Source organism: Oryctolagus cuniculus, chromosome X (assembly GCF_964237555.1).
Source record: "Oryctolagus cuniculus chromosome X, mOryCun1.1, whole genome shotgun sequence".
NCBI classification, from domain to species: Eukaryota; Metazoa; Chordata; class Mammalia; order Lagomorpha; family Leporidae; genus Oryctolagus; species Oryctolagus cuniculus.
In genome coordinates, this window is record NC_091453.1 from 52716157 (window position 1) to 52736921 (window position 20765).

Genomic DNA, 20765 nt, shown 5'->3' on the forward strand with positions numbered 1-20765 from the left:
TAAAATGTTTACTTAACCTTTGTTTTAAATGTCAATTTGTTTCTTTTTGTACCTTGGAAAGGACAGCTTTCTTTAGCCTAAGATTACATAAATATGTCCCCATATTTCTTCTAATACTTTCCTTTCTATGTTTAGCTCTTCAATCTATTTAGAATTTGTTTTTACACACAAAGTAAAACAATAAGCCTAAATGAATTAGTTTCCCAAATGTATTCATTTATATTGTTTTGCTTCTATTTAAAATGCTCTATTTATCATTATTTTAATTCTGATGGATCTTTCACTTTCTTTTAAAAAATGCCTATTTTTCTACATTCTCTTTTCTATTTGACTTCTAAGTTCAGCTTGTTCACAAAGTTCAGCTTGTTTTTATTTTTATTTGGAATTGCACTGAATTGATAGATTCATTGGATGAGAATGAAAACCCTTTCAAAATACACTATTTTCATCTAGGAACATGATATACCTCTCTAACAATTAAAATATTTTATGATCTTCAACAGTTGTATAATTTTTCTCATATATTCTAAGAATATTTCTTACTAAACTTACATTATTTAGTTTTCTACAAAAATTCGTCAATTTTATCTAGATTTACAAAACTGTACTTGGCATTCCTTTACAATTTTTAAAGATTCCTTCATTTCCCTTGCTATATCTCCTTTTTCACTCCTAATATTTTTATTACTTGGATTTTTCTTTACTTTGAAGTCTACTATGTTGGATACCAATGTGACCGCATCTGTCTTTTTAAATGAATATTTACAGGCTGGTGCTGTGGTGTAGTAGGTTAAGTTTCTACCTGCAGTGCCAGTTTCCCATATGGGTGCCAGTTCTAGTCCCAGCTGCTCCACTTCCGATTCAGGTCTCTGCTAATGTTCCCAGCAAAGCAGTGGAAGATAGCCGAAGTGCTTGGGGGCTCTGCCACCCACGTAGGAAACCTGGATGGAATTCTGACCTTCTAGATTTGGCCTGGACCAGCCCTGTCTATTGCCATTTGGGGATTGAACCAGTGGATAGAACATCACTCACTCCCCGCCCCCTGCCCCGTGAAACTCTACCTTTCAAATAAGTAAATAAACCTTTTTAAAAAGTACTCTTGCTCTTTTTTCTTTCCAGATACTTCAAGATTCCAGCTTTTATTGTTTTCTTTCTAAGAACTTCTTTTATGTCATCTTTTAGGGCAGATATCCTGAAGACAAATTTACTTAATTTTCCTCCATTTGAAAATGTCTTTTTCCCCTTTTATTCTTAAAGCACATTTTTGCTGGACACAGAATTCTTGGTTTGCAATTCATTTCTTTCAGCACTTGAAAAATGTTGTGCTGGCCGGCGCCCCGGCTCACTAGGCTAATCCTCTGCCCTGCGGCGCCGGCACACCGGGTTCTAGTCCCTGTCGGGGCGCCCGATTCTGTCCCGGTTGCCCCTCTTCCAGGCCAGCTCTCTGCTGTGGCCAGGGAGTGCAGTGGAGGATGGCCCAAGTACTTGGGCCCTGCACCCCATGGGAGACCAGGAGAAGCACCTGGCTCCTGCCATCGGATCAGCGCGGTGCGCCAGCCGCAGCACACTGGCCACTGCGGCCATTGGAGGGTGAACCAAGGAAGAACCAAAGGAAGACCTTTCTCTCTGTCTCTCTCTCTCACTGTCCACTCTGCCTGTCCAAAAAAAAAAATGTTGTGCTATCTCCCTCTGGTCTTTGTGATTTCTAATTGGAAATTTTCAATCATTTTCATTGCTTTTCTTTTACAGGAAAAGTATTTTTTCTCTCACTGATCTCAAAATTTTCTCCTTTAATTTTCAGGTGTTTTATTGTTATGTGTTTTGGCATGGATTTCTTGGATTTATCTTATTTCTAGCTTTCTTAGATTTTTTTAATCTGTAAGCTTATGTCTTTTGGTGATTTTCCAATCATTATTTTTAAAAGATTTATTTATTAGTTATTTGAAAGTCAGTGTTATACAGAGAGAGAAGGACAGGCGGAGAGAAAGAGAGAGAGGTCTTCCATCATATGGTTCACTCCCCAAATGATTGCAACTGCAGGAGCTGTGCCGATCTGAAGCCAGGAGCTAGAAGCTTCTTCCGGGTCTCCCATGTGGGTTCAGGGGCCCAAGGACTTGGGCCATCCTCTACTGCTTTCCCTGGCCATACCAGAGAACTGGATCGGAAGTGGAGCAGCCAGGACTCGAACCAGCGCTCATATGGGATGCGCACACTGCAGGCAGTGACTTTACCTACTACACCACAGCACCAGCCCCTCCAATCATTATTAATTATAATACTTTTTCAGCCCCAGACTCTTTCTCTTCTCCTGAAACTCTTACAACATGAATGTTAGATATTTTGTTATTAGTCCCACAGGTTTTTGAGGATCTGCTCATATTTTTTAGTCTATTTTCACTGTGTTGTTTGAACAGTCCATTTCTATAGTTCTATCTTCAAGTTCACTCAGTGGTCTCCACTCTGCCATGGAGCCTATCTAGGGAGTTTTTTCATTTCAGTTATTCTATTTTTCAATTCTAAACTTCCATTTGAATCTTTATGTCTTCAGTTTCTTTGCTGAGACTTCCAAATTTTTTGTTTTAAGTATGGTTGTACTTGTATATTAAAGCAAATTTATGATAACTGCCTTAAACCTGTAGTCATATAATTCCAACATCATTGTTGTCTTGATGTTGGTATCTGTTTATTGTCTTTTCTGATTGGAATTGATATCTTCCTGAATGTTGGTGTGAGTGATTTTCTATTGTATTCTGGAAAATTTTAAGAAGGATTTATTTATTTATTTATCTATATCTATCTATGTATCATATATTTGTTTAGGAGAGAGAAAGAGAGAGAGAGAGAGAGAGGGATATTTCATCCACTGCTTCACTCTTCAAATGCCTTACCACAGCCAGGGCTGAGTCAGGCTGATGCCAGGAGCCAGGAACTCTATTCATGACTCTCACATAGGTGGCAGGAACTCAAGCAATTGGGCCATCATCTGTTGCCTCCCAGCTGTGCTGGTGTAAAGCTGTATCAGAAATGGAGGAGGATCCCTGTCCCAAGCATCTGCTTAACCTGCTGTGCCACAATGTCTTCCACTTCTAGACATTTTCATTATGAGTCTGAATCTTTTTTAAAAAAAGATTTTATTTATTTATTTAAAGGCAGAGTTATAGAGGGGCAGAGGGAGAATGAGAGAGAGGTCTTCCATCCGCTGGTTCACTCCCCAAATGGCCACAACAGCCAGAGCTGGGCCAATCCGAAGCCAGGAGCCAGGAGCTTCCTCTGGGTCTCCCATGTGGGCGCAGGGGCCCAAATACCTGGGCCATCTTCCATTGCTTTCCCAGGCCACAGCAGAGAGCTGGACTGGAAGAGGAGCAGCCGAAACACAAACTGGCGCCCATTTGGGATGCTGCTGCTGCAGGCAGAGGCTTAGCCCACCACACCACAATGTCGCCCCATAAGTCTGAATCTTACTAAATCTTCTGATGTATCCATCTCCTCTGACACTTCCCTGCCAGAGAAGGAGGTACTGCCTTGTTACTGCTGGGTGTATGAGGAAGTCCAGGGCTCCGCAGTTGGGCTCCACTGATACAACACTGCCTGAAGTGGAAAGGGTTCCTCTATTACTGGGCAAGGAGAAACATCTAAGTTCCTCACAAGGCTTTCTCCAACACTATCTCTAAGAGATGGAAGGGTGTCTAGTCATAGCTGTGTGAGAGTAGAAGTCTAGGGTCCCCACTCAGCCTGAGGTTGGGGGTGGGGTCAAGTTTCTTTTTTTGTGTTATTTGGCTGGAGTAGAAGAGTCACTGTTTAAAGTTTTCTGTCTGGATGGGATGCTCCTTTCCTGTTCCTTTGGCTTGAAAGAGCAGATTTTCTTGTGTCTTGTTTGATTTATTTATTTATTTGCCTGCCAGTTTCTCCAATATCTGGTCCAGGATATATAACACAGAAGGGAAATCAGAAAATTTATTGTTGTGTTATTCTTCAAGCTGCAAAGTTCCTAACCAGTCTGCCTTCTTTTTTCAAACTTTTAGTCTTCTTAGGTTTGTTTCATACATCCCATATGGGTGCTGGTTCGAGTCCCGGCTGCTCCACTTTCTATCCAGCTCTCTGCTATGACCTGGGAAAGCAGTAGAAAATGGCCCAGGTCCCTCGGCCCCTGCACCCACGTGGGAGACCTGGAAGAAGCTCCTGGCTTCAGATAGGCTCAGCTCCAGCTGTTGCGGCCTATCGGGGAGTGAACTAGTGGATGGAAGACCTCTCTCTCTCTCTCTCTTTCTCTCTCTCTCTCTCTGCATCTCCTCTCTCTCTGGGTAACTCTGACTTTCAAATAAATAAATAAATCTTAAAAAAGTTCACAAATGTTACATCATGTTGGCAGACTGCAATTTTTATCAATATAAAATTTTTTGTACCATTTGCTTATATATGCCTGGAATTTTATTTATTTTTAATAATATTGCCATCATTGATTTCTTTTTGTTGGCATTTACATGATATATATTTCCATATTCCTTTATTTTCCATGTTCTCATAGAATTTAATTTCAGCGATTTATAAGGATCAACCAGCTGGATTTTGCTCTTTTATGAATTACGGAAATTTTTGTCTTGAATATGAAAGTTTAATTAATTCATCTTTTAATGAGATGGTTGTTTATTCTTATTTTACCAGCACAAAATTTTCATTGGTAAAAATACACCGCTATCGGTAATGTGGACTTTAGAGATGGAAAGATGGTTTGAAGGCTGGCTTTGTCACTTACTTGTTAGCACTGTGACTTTGGATGAGTCACCTTTCCCATCTATAAAATGGGGATATTAATATTACCTAGCTAAATAGGACTGTTGTAGATATTTCAAAATAATTCACTGAAAGCACTTAGTTTGAGGCCTGGCACAGAGTAAGTGCTCAATATTATTGCTGTTGTGGGGCCGGCGCTGTGGCACAGAGGGTTACGCCATGGCCTGCAGTGCCAGCATCCCATATGGGCACCGGTTCAAGACCCAGCTGCTCCACTTCCAATCCAGCTCTCTGCTGTGGCCTGGGAAAGCAGTGGAAGATGGCCCAAGTCCTTGGGCCCCTGCACCCGCGTGGGAGACCCGGAGGAAGCTCCTGGCTCCTGGCTTCAGATTGGCGCAGCTCCAGCCATTGCAGTCAACTGGGGAGTGAACCAGCGGATGGAAGACCTCTCTCTCTCTCTCTCTCTCTCTGCCTCTTCTCTCTCTGTGTAACTCTGACTTTCAAATAAATAAATAAAAAAAAATTATTGCTGTTGTTCCTAATGTTTTTGTTGTGTGTTCACATACCAGTTATCAAAACTGTGTGACTTAAGTCTAGATCTTTGGTTTTATTCCATTTCCCAAGTTTTGGCTTTGGATCTCATCCTATCCATTAGGTATTTCTATTTTTAAACCTGTCACCTTGAACTGAATAAGTCCTTTTACAATTGACATCCTTTTTTTTTAAAGATTTATTTATTTATTTGAAAGTCAGACTTACACAGAGTGAGAATATGAGAGAGAGAGCGCGAGAGAGAGAGAGAGAAAGAGAGAGAGAGACAGAGAGAGAGGTCTTCCATCTGCTTGTTCACTCCCCAATTGGCTGCAATGGCCAGAGCTATGCTGATCTGAAGCCAGGAGCCAGGAGCCTCTTCTGGGTCTCCCACGTGGGTGCAGGGGCCCAAGGACTTGTGCCATCCTCTACTGCTTTCTCAGGCCATAGCAGAGAGCTGAATTGGAAGCGGAGCAGCCAGGACTTGAACTGGTGTCCATATGGGATGCCGGCACTGCAGGCGGCGGCTTTACCCGCTACACCACAGTGCCGGCCCCAATTGGCATCTTATAGAGTATCTGTTTCCATCAACTGCAAAAACATTTACCCAATGCTATGATCTTAATGTCCCTCAAGAGTCATATGTTGAAATTTAATCCCAATGTGATAGTATTAAGTGGGTCCTTTAGGGGGTAATTTTCCTGAGGGTGGAGCCCTCCTGGGTGGAACTGGAGTACTAATAACAGAGTTTAAGGGAGTGGGTTTATCCCTTTTCTATCTTTTCTGCCATGTGAGAACACACATGCATCCTCTCCAGAGGCCAGAGTGACAAATGAACCATCTTGAAAGCAGAGACTAGGCCATCCTCATACATGGGACCTGCCAGTACCTTTGTCTTGAACTTCTCAGCCTCTGGGACTGTGAGAAACATATTTCTATTGTTTATAAGTTACTCGGTTTGTAGTATTTTGTCATAAAGATTGCATATCCCATAATCCAAAATGTTTAAGACCAGACGCATTTCAGAGTTCAGATTTTTTTTTATTTTGGAATGTTTGCATAGAATTTACCAGCTGAATATCCCTAACCACAAAATCCAAAATCCTAATGCTTCAAAACCCAAAATGTTGGAATGTCAGTTTTATATTTTAGAGCATTTTGAGCTTCAGGGTTTCATATCAAGGGTGCTTATCCTGTAGCAGCACAAATGGACTGAAAGTTTCTAAAGCTTCATGTTATCTAGACTCATCTCTTATTTATCTAGTTAACCAATACCTGACTTACAGCTGTGGTTTAGAATGACCCACTCGATTTTTACTATCACCAAACTAGTATATCTTCTCTTTATCTATTTGTGAATTAGTGCACTTCCTCCTCACTATAATGTGTACTGTCACTGACCAATAGTCTCTAAATATTGCTTTCATCATGCCATCCCATTCTCAACAACTTTTGGCAGTTTCAGACTTCTGATAAAATTTTAAAAATTAGTTCTGTTTATTTTCTTTTTTAAAAAATTTTATTTGATAGATAGAGTAATGGACAGTGAGAGAGAGAGAGAGACAGAGAGAAAGGTCTTCCTTTTCTGTTGGTTCACCCCCAAATTGCGCTGCGCCGATCCGAAGCCAGGAGCCAGGTACTTCTCCTGGTCTCCCATGGGGTGCAGGGCCCAAACACTTGGGTCATCCTCCACTGCACTCCCTGGCCACAGCAGAGAGCTGGACTGGAAGAGGAGCAACCGGGACTAGAACCCAGTGCCCATATGGGATGCCGGCGCCTCAGGTGGAGGATTAACCAAGTGAGCCATGGCGCCGGCCCCAGTTCTGTTTATTTTCAATGTCTTCACAATCTGATCCTACCTTACTTACTAATTTTCTTTATAAATTATACTCCAACATGCAAAGCCCATTTTATTCAGTTTGTTCTATTTACTGACATCTCATAAATTCCATTTCAGTTGAGAAATTGTCCTTCACAATTTGATTTGATTCACTGCAAAATACTAATCTAATGGGTTTGTACTTACTATCTTGAACAGTTTTCTACTATCCTTATGTATAATCTTTGCCACTTGAATTAGACTTTTTCCTTTCTGAGGACAATTCTGGGACCACAGTAGTTATTAAACTGGGTACTTGTTAACCGTTTTAAGTAAAGAAAGACTTCACTACTTCCTCAATTGCAATAATTTGAAAGGATTTTTGAGATGTGATCAAAATCCCTAAGACTCTGTCTGGATTTTGAATCATTTGTGATGATGGATTCTTCTTTAATGAAAAAGAATTCTGTGTAATTTGACAGTACAAACAGCTCTTTGGAAGCAACAGCAGAGACACAGAAAGGAAGCAGTTGCTTCAGTATTGGCTCTAGTCCTCTAGGAACAAACAATAAAGCCTTTCACCCAGTTTCAAGTGAGCAATATCAGGAAACACATCCAAAAAAAAAAAAAAAAGGAATAAAAGAAAGAAAGATACACCAAAAGCCTTTTCACTTTCTCCTTGCTAGATGTTACTGCCCCAGTTAGACAGGCTTTGGAAAGAGAAGCCTGAGAACTTATCTAATAAATCTTGCAGCTCCACTGGAGTCAGAAAGATGCACAATGTAGTAGCACTGTCCTTAAAGAGAATAGTTTCTGCAAATTGATCTGGAATCCAATTCTCTAAAATAGCCCCCAATCAAGTTATTCTGTGATACATTTTGAAAAAATCATACCTTTCAAGCTATCTGAAATATACTTGTCTATGGGTTTATTTGCTACATATTTATCAATTGTCTTGGTCTAAAACCTAAGCTCCCTTAGAGTAGAAACCTCATATACTTATTCACCCCATGTGTTCCCAGTGCTTATAAAAGTGCCTGGCACGAAAGAGGAGCTGATAAGTACTGCTGAAAGAATGAATCACAAGAAATAGCTCTCCAGCAATTCTGATATAGTAAAAGGCTAAGCATATGATTTATTTAAAAAAAATACACATGCATTACTTGCCTCAGATAGCCCTTACCAAGCATGGTTTGTGAGATGGGGAAGGTGATAGTAGGCTGGCCTGTCATCCTCCAGCGGCTACAGAGGTAGGAGAGGTCTGTTCTAAGCATTTCCACTATCATCTTGTTGTCTAGAGCCAGGTAGAACTGTTGCTGGTCTATAAACTGAGAAAAAGAAAAGTAATTGTTCAGAATAATTGACTCTCATAACTATCAAATAATATTTTAAAATACAGACTTATAAGGATAAAAAAGAGCTTCAAATGCCCTCAAATGTAATCCCTAATACTTCCCTTTGTATTTAGTGGTTAATTGGTACATATAACAAGAGTTTCTGACATATTCACAGGGTGTTACAGTTTACCAAGTATCTTCAAGTACACCCATTAAGGGCTTATCTTCTTTCAATAAATGAAAAATAATTTGCAAATGGCAAAGTCATAAATAGAATCTATGGTTCATTAATCTTCCATTTATATCTCCCTCAGCTGCAGTACTTCAAATGTACATGATAAATACAAACTTTAAGCTTTCTTCCCAAAAAATAGTTGCTCCTCTGCATACACACACATATTATTGGGCTTGCTACTATAATATAGCTAATAAATATCAGGCTAATAATATATATAATGTATATAATGTTTATATTTAACAGTCCTAACTAATTAAATTACTAAAAACAGTCCTGACATTTTTGTTGTGAAGAAGATATTGAAGATCCCTAAGCATGTAAAATAGTCCCCTCCCCTCAAATAAAGAAAACACATAAATCATTAGCTGAATAAAAGAGACTGTGTTTTACTTATAATTGACAAATGCATCTTATTTTAGCCCTTAAAAGTAACGGGAACCTTTGTGAACATTCTAACATTTGTAAAACCCTTAGTACTTCTGCAATACCCCAAGTCTACTGTTGGTAATCAAAATCACTTGTCATAAAGTCTGTGTTGCAAGTTCAATTCGGTTAAACCCAATAAACATTTAATGGACAAATTAATATACTCATGGCTCTGTGGAACTCTTCTACACTTATCCCAACTACAGTATATGATTTCTTTCTGCAATGTTTCTCTTTAATTTCCATTCACCTCAATGCACATTTCCGTTTATTTAACCCACCTGTGGAGTGAAAGTAAAGATAGTTTTCCGAATGTCATAGAGTTTGGAAGTTCCAAGTACTCCCATGTGTCTGTAGGGTCGTCCACTGAGTTTCATTCTATTATTGCATCCTGACACAGAATTGGGAAATGGTCAAGATATGTGTAGTGTACAAACCAAAACAGCAAACATTTTACATACAGATACAGACACATAGGTACACACATTCACCTTATTTCCTCGAGTTTAAGGTGCCTTCTTTTTATATTCTGAAATTGGAACCTATTTTTTAAATGATATCTATGTCATATTTAGTTGAATTTCTTTTTGTCTTCCAAAAGGCAGCTATGAAATCAAAATCTCTTGCAATGAAGAAATAGTTATATCCTTTCATGTCAGCACTGACAGAAACACTGCCTCTTTACCATTTTTCCCTTTTGACTAGAACATTTTTTCCCTCGGGACTTTTAGGCTTCATCCTAAGTGTTATATTGATCACAAATGGTACATTTTTAGTGTTGTTTCACTTTTATGGGAGCTAGAAACAGAGAACTGTTAATGTCTTGGTCATATTCTAGCGTCTGCACAGCAAAGCACACATTTTTCAGGAGATTAATGTCACAATCAGGGTTATCCATTGTTCCTTCCTTTTTGTTTCTTTTTTTCAAATCACAGTGAAGTATACATAAAATTTTCCACTTTATTTTTTAAAGATTTATTTATTTATTTATTTCAAAGAATTACAGAAACAGATGGAAAAACTGACAGCAAGCTTCCATCTGCTGTCACTCCCCAGATGTCCTCAATGGCCAGGGCTGAGCTGGGCCAAAACCAGGAGCTTCATCCGGGTCTCCCACGTGAGTAGCAAGGGCCCAAGTACTTGGGCCATCCTCCATTGCTTTTCCCAGGCTCATTAGCAGGGAGTTGGGTCAGAAGTGGAACAGCCAGGACACAAACAGGTGCCCATATGGGATGCCAGTGTTGGAGGTAGCAGCTTTACCTGCTATGTCACAACACCAGACCCAAATAGTTTTTTTTTAAAGATTTATTTTATTTAATTTGAAAGGCAGAGTTACAAAGAGGCAGAGGCTGAGAGAGAGAGAGAGAAAGAGAAAGAGAGAGAGAGAGAGGTCTTCCACCCACTGGTTCACTCCCCAAATGGCTGGAACTGCACTGATCTGAAGCCAGGAGCCAGGAGCTTCTTCTGGGTCTCCCACGTGGTTGCAGGGGCCCAAGGACTTGGATCATCTTCTACTGCCTTCCCAGGCCATAGCAGAGAGCTGGATTGGAAGTGGATGCAGGTGCCCAAGGACTTGGCCATCTTTACTGCTTTCCCAGGCCATAGCAGAGAGCTGGCTTGGAAGTGGAGCAGCTGGGACTTGAACCAGTGCCCATATGGGATGTTGGCACTGCAGGCGGCAGCTTTACCCACTATGCCACAGCGCCCACCTCCCAAGCCCTTTGAAAACAAACTTTTCCCCTAGATCTTGCTTCTGTGGGTGCACTCGTTGCTCAGCAAACTGGGAGCCAGGAGCTTCATCCAGGTTTCCCACATGGGTGCAGGGTGGGCCATGCACTTGAATCATCTTCTGCTGCTTTCCCAGGTGCATTGGCAGGGAGCTGGGTCAGAAGTGGAGCAGCCTGGACTTGAAGTGGCACCCATGTGGGATGCCAGCAGTGCAGACAATGGCTTGAACCACTACACCACAGTACTGACCCACAAACTTTCCATTTCAATAATAGTTAAGTGTACAGTTCAGTGGCAGTAAGCACATCTATATCATTGTGCAAGTAGCATCACCGTCGATATTCAGGTTTTCATCTTCCCAAACTGGAACTCTCGTTAAACAGTAACTTCCTGTTTCTCCTCCTCTCAGTCTCTGTCAACTACCATTCTACTTTGTGTCTCTATGAATCTGACTATTTTAGATATAACTGGAGTCATATATTATTTGTCCTTTTGTATTGGCTTATTTCATTTAGTAAAATATCTTTCAGCTTCATCAGGGTTGTGGAGGGGACCTTTTTTTCTGCCAAGGGCCATTTGGATATTTTTAACATCATCTGTGGGCCATACAAAACAGCCTGCTACAATTTTGAGTTCCACCTGCGGTTGCCTTGCAGGATCAGAGCAAATGATTTTGTGGGCCTTATACAGCCTGCGGGCCAGACATTCCCCAGCCCTGAAAGCTGATGGCCATTTGGGTTGTGTCTATCTTTTGGCTATTGTGAAAAATGCTGCACATTGGTGTAGAAAATATATGCTTGAGTCATTGCTTTCACTTTGTTGGGAGTATATCCTCAGAAGTGGAACTGCTTGATCATATAGTAATTCTATGTTCATTTTTTTGTCATTTTTCCATAGCAGCTGTACCATTTTACATTGCAACAGTGCAGAATGGCTTTAATTTCTCCACATCCTCACTAACATTTGTTATTTGCTATATTTTTTGTGACAGTCATTGCAATGTATGTGAAATGGTATCTCATTATGGTTTTTATTTGTATTTCCCTAGTGATGCTGAGCATCTTCTCAACTCCTTGTTGGCCATTTGCATATCTTCTTTGAAGAAATGACTATTCAAGTCCTTTGCTCAGTTTTGAATCTGGTTACTTTTTGTTGTAAAACTTTAGTTCTTCTTGTATATTCTGGATATTAATCCCCGATTAGCTGTAAGATTTATAAATACATTCTGTTGTGCTATGGGTTGCCTTTTCACTCTGTTGATGGTATCCTTTGATGCACAAAAAATTTATTTTCATGAAGGTCAATTTGTCTACTTTTCTCTTTTGTTTTCTGTGTTTTTGGTATTATATCCAAGAAATCATTGTGAGGCCCATGATCAAGAAGCTTTTTCCCGACATTTTCTTCAATACTTTTACAGTTTTTGGTCTTAAATTTTGGTCTTTAATGCATATAGAATTAATTTAAAAATAAATTTTAAAACTTTTTATTAATTTGCTTTTATGTTTATTGAAAGAAGGGAGGGAGGGAGAAAGAGAGAGAGAGGGAAAGAGGAAGATGTTGAAAGTGAGAGCAAGAGCGAGAGCGAGAGCGAGAGCAAGAGAGAAAGAGAGAGAGAGATATCTTCCATCTACTGGCTCACTCCCCAAATGCCCAAAACAGTCAGGGTCGGGCCAGGCTGAAGCCAGGAGCCTGGAACTCCATCTGAGTTTCTTCCACAGGTGGCAGGGATCAAAATATCTCAGCTATGGCCGGCGCCGCGGCTCACTAGGCTAATCCTCTGCCTTGCGGCGCCGGCACACCGGGCTCTAGTCCCGGTCGGGGCGCCAGATTCTGTCCTGGTTGCCCCTCTTCCAGGCCAGCTCTCTGCTGTGGCCCGGGAGTGCAGTGGAGGATGGCCCAAGTGCTTGGGCCCTGCACCCCATGGGAGACCAGGAGAAGCACCTGACTCCTGTCCTCGGATCAGCGCGGTGTGCCGGCCGCGGCGGCCATTGGAGGGTGAACCAACGGCAAAGGAAGACCTTTCTCTCTGTCTCTCTCTCTCTCACTGTCCACTCTGCCTGTCAAAAAAAATAAATAAATAAATAAATAAAATAAAAAAAATCTGAGCCATCACTGCTGCCTCCCAGGATGTGTGCTAGAAGGAAGCTGGAATCAGAAGCAGAGCTGGGACTCGAACCCGGGGACTCTGATATAGGATGGGATGTGGGTGGGCCAAGCAGCATCTTAACTGCTGCACCAAATGCCTGCCTCTGAATTAACTTCTTGCATATGGTGTAAACAAAGAGTCTGAATTCATTCTTTGCACGTGGATATCCAGTTTTCTTGGCACCATTTGCTGAAAAAAAAAATGTCCATTCCTCATTGAATGGCCTTGGCATACTTGTTGAAGATTATTTGATAGTATATGTGAAGATTTGTTTCTAGGCTCTCCATTCTATTGCATTGTTTTATCTATCTGTCTTTATACCAGTAGTAGTATACTTTTGTGATTACTTAGCCTTGCAGTATATTTTGAAATCATAGTACAAGTCCTCAAATTTTATCCTGTTATTGTTTGAAGATTATTTTTGTTATTCGGAGTCCCTTTGAAATTCCATATGAATTTTAGAACAAAATTTTCTATTTTTTTTAAAAAATCACTGAGCTAATGACACAAAGATTTCCTTGAATATTCTGATAGCTTTAGGCAGTACTGACATCTTTTTTTAATTTTAATTTAATTTTTTTGACAGGCAGAGTGGACAGTGAGAGAGACAGAGAGAAAGGTCTTCCCTCTGTTGGTTCACTCCCCAAATGGCCGCTACAGCGGGTGCTGCACAGATCCGAAGCCAGGAGCCAAGGTGTTTCTTCCTGGTCTCCCCTGCAAGTGCAGGGGTCCAAACACCTGGCCATCCTCCACTGCACTCCTGGGCCACAGCAGAGAGCTGGACTGGAAGAGGAGCAACTGGGACTAGAACCCAGTGCCCATATAGGATGCCGGCACCGAAGGTGGAGGATTAACCAAGTGAGCCATGGCACTGGCCCTCTACCAATGCTAACTTCTAAAGGCTGTGGGTATTCCTTGGTGATACTTGGCTCACAGCTGCATATAATGTTGATGTTCATAGGTTCCAAAGATTAGAACCTGGATGTCTCTGGGAGCCATCATTTAGTATCACACAGTTTACCCTCTGAACCCTAAAGATCTGTTTCTGTCTTCACATATCCAACTTCTATAGTCTAGTCTTTAGCTCATAAGAATATTTGTGGTTATATTTAGGGTCTGCCTGGGTAATCTCAACTCAAACATTCCTTTAAAAAAAAAGATTTATGGGGCCGGTGCTGTGGTGTAGTGGGTAAAGCCTCTGCCTACAGTGCTGGCATACCATAGGGACACTGGTTCGAGACTCAGCTTCTGATCCAGCTCTCTGCTATGGCCTAAGAAAGCAGTAGAAGATGGCCCAAGTCCTTGGGTCCCTGTGCCTGCGTGGGAGACTCAGAAGAGACTCCAGGCTCCTGGCTTTGGATCGGTGCAGCTCAGGCCATTGTGGCCATTTGGGGAGAGAACCAGCAAATGGAAGACTTTCTCTCTCTCTCTCTCTGCCTCTGCCTCACTATAAATCTGCCTTTCAAATAAATAAATCTTTTTTTTCAAAAAAGTCAACGTTAGAGAGAGAGAGAGAGTGAGTGCTCCCATCTACTGGTTCATTCCCACAATGGCCAGGGCTAGGCTGACCCTAAGCCAGCACCTTGCAAGCGGGTGGCAGGGGCCCAAACACTTGGGTCATCTTCCACTGCTTTCTCCAGGCCATTAGCAAGAAGCTGGATTGGAAACGGAGCAGCTGGGACATGAACTGGCATCCATCTGCATGGGATGCTGGCCTCACAGGCAGCAGCTTTACCTGCTATGCCACAACACTGGCCCCTCATCTCAAACTCTTTAACTGAATCACACCTGCAGAGCCCCTTTGTCATATAAGATAATGTGCATGGGTTCCAGGGATTAGGACCTGGATATCTTTGGGGGTCATTATTCAGTTTAGAAAATTTGCATATCCTTTGTGAAGTTAACAGTTTAAGTAATTTATCAAATATTAAATGCCTATCACTTAAGCTAACATAAAATTGAATAAAAATAAGTACTAATTAACTGAATGCTATTTTAAAATTAATAAACTATTAAGTTGAAATAAAAATAATCATTAGATTAAGTATTAAGTTAAGGGTTTTACAAATATTATCAACAAATTCATTACATGGCAAAGGATAAAAGACTTAAAAACAAGTCCCTGAGCTATCAATCTCTGTAAAATTAACATGTACTTGAAAGAGAAACATAGATTCCAAGAAAAGGTAGAATGTGTTAGTTAAGTACACTTTTGGAGTGAAGATACAATGTCATCTGATAATAATCATGCCTTATGCACCAAAGGGTTCATCAAACACATCTAAAATTATCAAGCCTTCTCAGGATGGATAGGGTTAGAAACTAGGATTTCAGAGCCACTGAATTCCTTCTCATCTCTAGTTTAATAAAGCAATACAAAGTCAAGAAGAAGAAAAAACAGGAAGAAAATCAGACTGTACCGAATAATACTTACCAAGGCTGGAATAAATGTGGCTGAGAATACGGGCTGGCTGTACTCTGATGGGGTATACCTCAGCAATAGTCTCCACATTAATTCCTTTGTCCTTCAAAATGGCCTTAATTTCTTCTGTTTCAGCAAGGATGGAGACTACAGGAGAGAAAATAGATGAGGCCTACAGAAAATTTTATTTCACTAGGCAACTAAGCCACATAATTTCTTTTTAAAGAAAAAAGGAGGAGGAAATTAATAGTTAAGGAAATTTGATGAAACAGTACTTTACAATATTCTCTTTGCGGAAAAGGAAAAACATCTCATGACTAGACATCACATGTGCTTTATGTGCTCCTAGAGAACATCACACTCTGAGACTTCATGCTGAAATGGAGAAAACATCCATCATGAGGTTTTCTTATAAATTTGGTAAAAGTTAATTCCCCAAGCTCTTTCATATCAGTACACTTAAGGTGAGGGCCAGGAATGCGAGTATAATAAAGATCACCCTAATGGCAAGAGTTAACCTCTGGCTAGAGAATGGTAAAAAGGCAGGGTGAACTGAGGTTAAAGATATCAGTCACCAAAATACAGCAAGTATTATAGTTGAAACTGTGTATGTTTTCTTGGCAGGAGGTGGTGGGGAGGGATGGGAATGACACTTATCTGGCCTCAGAGCCTACCAGGCCTAGACAGTTCTCTTTTCTTCCTGTAACACTCAGGCTTCTGAAGTGGTAAGTCTATGTACAAGGGAGGAGATCAAGACAACTCCCTGATTCTTTTCATCTTCCCTCTATGAGAAAGATGCCTAGCCAGTTGCCATAATCTGAGTGACACTTCAGCTGGATAGATGCTAAGCACCAAGGGCAAACACGACTTCTGTTCCTCTGGTACTGGTATATGTGTTCGATTTGGTTTACAGGAAAAACAGTGTACTGCTTGGTTTACTTCAGTTCACCAATATTTTCTATTTTGAGCTTTTGGGGCAAAAGTATAGTTAACAAAGTGCTGCTTTGCTTTCCCATGCCTTTATTCTTTGTATATTTTTCTATCTTGGGAGCTTCATCCTAATGAGATGCTGAAGCCTGCACCAGGAAATATAGGATATGATGATTAGAGAGCCCCCTGGACATAACCCTATCTTGATTACTTCTAACTGAAAACATGAAAATAAAAGAGGAAACTGTACAGGCAAAATGAACAGAGGAAGAATGGTACTGGGCTTAGAAAAGTTCAGGGAAATACATGTGGTTATCCATCCATTCATTAATAAATGTTTACTAAGTTCTTAAATGGATAAGGCACCATGCAAAGCACTAAGGATATAAAGTTGAATAAATTAGTTTCCCCCTCAAGAAGCTTACAGGGTAATGGAAGAGTCACACATACAAACTGAATATAAAATAACCTGCTAGATAAAAGGAGATACTACACAAAATGCTATCACCATCCAAGAGGTTGCTGCATTGGGGGGATGGCTTCAGGAAAGGCTTCCTGAAAGTGCTGATAACTAAGTTGAATTAGAAAGAATGAATAAGCTAGCCAAGAGAAGTAAGGGGAGAGGAGGGTGACTATTGTTCTAGGTAGAGGGTCCAGAATGAACTTAAAGTGTGGACTTGAGAAAAGTCTGTGGCTGTGCATGAAGGGGAGCCACATGCACTTCAATATCACCATAGCATGAAGTACCTTGCCTAGTGGCAAAAGAAATTATTCTAGAAAGGTACACGGGGACTAGATCATCAAAGAGGGAATATGTTTCACTTATGGATCTTGTTTTTTCAATCCTTGAACACTGATTTCCAAACCATATTTCACTGAGCCTTAGAGTTCTATAGGGAGCAATGCAGTTGATAAAAGGAGCAGAGGATGGGGCCAGTGCTGTGGCATCCCATATGGGTGCTGGTTCAAGTCCTGGCTGCTCCACTTCCAATCCGACTCTCTGCTACGGCTTGGGAAAGCAGTAGAGGATGGCTCGGGTCCTTGGGACCCAGCACCCGTGTGGGAGACTGGGAGGAAGCTCCTGGCTTCAGATTGGCACAGCTCTGGCCATTGCAGCCATCTGGGAGGTGAACCAGCAGACAGAAGATCTCTCTCTCTCTCTCTCTCTCTCTCTCTGCCTCTCCTTCTCTCTCTGTGTAACTCTGACTTTCAAATAAATAAATATCTAAATATTTAAAAAATAGGATTAGAGGAGACTGAAGGGTAGTTGAGTGAATAACACAAGTACTTTCAACCCAAGCAACTCAGGTTTTTGTTTCTTTTATGTTTTATGACATACTCAGAAAGTTTTTATTTATTGCCTCTCATGTACGAGACACTCCCAAATGCTAGGAATACACAGACAGATATGATCCTTACATGGAGAAAATGGCACTGGTACTGAGTTCTGCCGGAACTGTTAATCTTGTAGAGGTAAAAGTAAAAGCAAGAGAGAAGTTATTCCAGACAGAAGAAACAGTATGTACAATGGCTCTCAGGAACAGAGAATAAGGCCGATCTAGGAATTATAGACGTTCTTCATAGCTGGAACATGAAGTGTGAAGGGGCAATGATGAGAAACAAAGCTGAAGATAGATAGGGTCAGGAGCCTGATCACAAGGAGCCTTGTGAGCTGTAATAATGAGGCTGGTAATGGGAAGCCCCTGAAGAATTATAATGAGAAGAACAACATACCCACACCCACACCTTAAAAAGAGGAGATTTAGGGCCGGCGCCGTGGCTCACTAGGCTAATCCTCTGCCTTCGGCGCCGGCACCCCGGGTTCTAGTCCTGGTTGGGGCGCCGGATTCTGTCCCGATTGCTCCAGTCCAGCTCTCTGCTGTGGCCCGGGAAGGCAGTGGAGGATGGCCCAAGTCCTTGGGCCCTGCACCCGCATGGGAGACCAGGAGGAAGCACCTGGCTCCTGGCTTCAGATCGGCGCAGTGCGCCAGCTGCAGCACGCCAATCATAGCGGCCATTTGGGGGGGGTGAACCAATAGAAGGAAGACCTTTCTCTCTGTCTCTCTCTCTCTCTCACTGTCTAACCTGTCAAAAAAAAAAAAAAGAGGAGATTTAGGTTGACAATTAAGGATAAACTGATAAGACTGTAGTGAGCCTACACTGAAGACAGAGAGACTAGTTTCAAAGTTATTGTAGAAATTAAGGAAGAGATACTGATTACCTACATGAGGATCATGATATTGGTACTAGAGTTAATGGATTTCAGAGTTATTTAGGAAGTACAGAAGCCAGAACTTATTAACTGATTGAATACAGGAGGTGCCAGAGAAGGAGATATTGAGAAGGAAGCCCTAGATGTTTATTTACATAACAGGAGAACAGTGTGTCATTTAATGACACAGGTACACAGGAGAAAAACAGGTATGAGTAATGCAGTACCAGAGGGTGCAGCTGATTAATTTTAAACATGTTGAGTTTATACATGTGAAACATCCAAGGGGGACAAAATTAAAGGAAGCTGAGATAGATTGAGGAGTCATTAGAAAGCCCTGAGATGGGTCAAGAATCATATATAAAGAGAAGACAATCTAGAATATAACCTACAGACATTCCAACATATAAGGAATGTGCAGATAAATAAAAGCCTGGGATTTGAATGGGGGTGGAGGGATTCTTGTCTCACAACTTATCTATTCTCTGTGGTGTAGAAGCTGAGCACATCTGAGAGTGGGAAACTGACAAATACCAGAATATCACGATTATCAGGCATGAAGTAACAGACCAAGAATCAGGCTGAAAGATAAGAGGTAGGGGATGAACGCAGAGAAGGTTGGAATAGTGGTTGAAAAGAATGAAATTCTGGCTAATGATAAGAATGAGGCCTAAAAGAGGAACCAGTAGACATAGCTGAGTTGGAGTCCATGGATTTTCAGTACTACCACTTTGTTGTTTTTTTTTTTTTTGTTTGTTTGTTTGTTTTTTGACAGGCAGAGTGGATAGTGAGAGAGAGAGACAGAGAGAAAGGTCTTCCTTTGCCGTTGGTTCACCCTCCAATGGCCGCCATGGCTGGCGTGCTGCGGCCGGAGCACTGCGCTGATCCGAAGGCAGGAGCCAGGTGCTTCTCCTGGTCTCCCATGGGGTGCAGGGCCCAAGCACTTGGGCCATCCTCCACTGCCTTCCTGGGCCACAGCAGAGAGCTGGCCTGGAAGAGGGGCAACCGGGAAAGAATCCAGCTCCCCGACCGGGACTAGAACCCGGTGTGCCGGCGCCGCTAGGTGGAGGATTAGCCTAGTGAGCCGCGGAGCCGGCCCCACTTTGTTATTTGTATGATTTTTCCCCAGTAGCTTTTAGGAGGCCATAAATAGCATTGGAAAATGAATACTGTAAGATTGATCAGGGCTATGATTTTTCTGGTTAGTGTATCAGAAGTATGGTATAAAGGTGACTGAAATATTTAGATGATCAACCATGAGATGGGGAAGGGCAGACTAGGAGAAAATAGACAAGTTCAACAGGAAGAAAAAGAAAGCTGAAATAATGTGAAATAATTCTAGAGAGTAGAATATCGGAAGTTTTTATATCTGAGTTAGAATACTCCTAAAATTTGGTCCTTAGTGGGAGGGGCTAAAGTAAAGGTAGCCCAAAAGGTCACTAAACATATGGATACACAAGAATTCTGAGACATCTACATCAGTGTTGAAATTTAGCAGGATTTAGAGAGGAAGAGCAAAGCTGTGTGTGACCCAAGCCTCGAAGTCTTCAATGAATGAAATAGAGAAAACAGGTGCTCAATGCAGTCAAATAGCGTACATTTAAAAAGAGTAAGTCTTATTATGGGAGAAGACGACTAATTAACTTTGTATCTTTGCTACATACATTGAAAAGCAAGGTCTACCTTTATGACTACATGGGATGCCAATTAGAAGAAGTATTAGAAAACACACAGGATTATTTTCCACATAGAATCAACTCAAAGTTAAGCGACCAGAGAACATATAAAGGTGCTTCACATTAGGACTTCATATCATATTGGATGATGACACTGGAGAGTAAAATTATCACCTCAGACTTTCCACTCAAGGAGGCTAGGACAAGGCTGAAATCATTGAGAGAGCTAAGGAAGGTGGAAACAATCTGCTTCTCTTGAGAAAGGTCAAGGATAGGATGGATGGAGACAGAAGAGGTCAGGTTTAGACTTGAAGTATAAGTGATGGAGACGTTTCATAGGTATTTGGATTGGAATTCTTTATTTTTTTATTTTTTTATTTTTTGACAGGCAGAGTGGACAGTGAGAGAGAGAGACAGAAAGGTCTTCCTTTGCCGTTGGTTCACCCTCCAATGGCCGCCGCGGCCGGCGCGCTGCGGCCGGCGCACCGCACTGATCCGATGGCAGGAGCCAGGAGCCAGGTGCTTTTCCTGGTCTCCCATGGGGTGCAGGGCCCAAGCACCTGGGCCAT

The 20765-nt window shown here is 41.4% G+C and overlaps 1 protein-coding gene across 4 annotated transcripts in view; it reads right to left on the reverse strand.

The window, feature by feature from the left end:
* PHKA1 (phosphorylase kinase regulatory subunit alpha 1) overlaps positions 1-20765 on the reverse strand; it is a 119331-nt gene that overhangs the window by 49460 nt on the left and 49106 nt on the right. For all 4 annotated transcript variants that reach the window (NM_001165917.1, XM_070066327.1, XM_017349631.3 and 1 more), the window contains 3 exon segments: positions 8265-8409; positions 9364-9473; positions 15391-15525. In NM_001165917.1, coding sequence (NP_001159389.1) covers positions 8265-8409; positions 9364-9473; positions 15391-15525 — 390 coding nt within the window.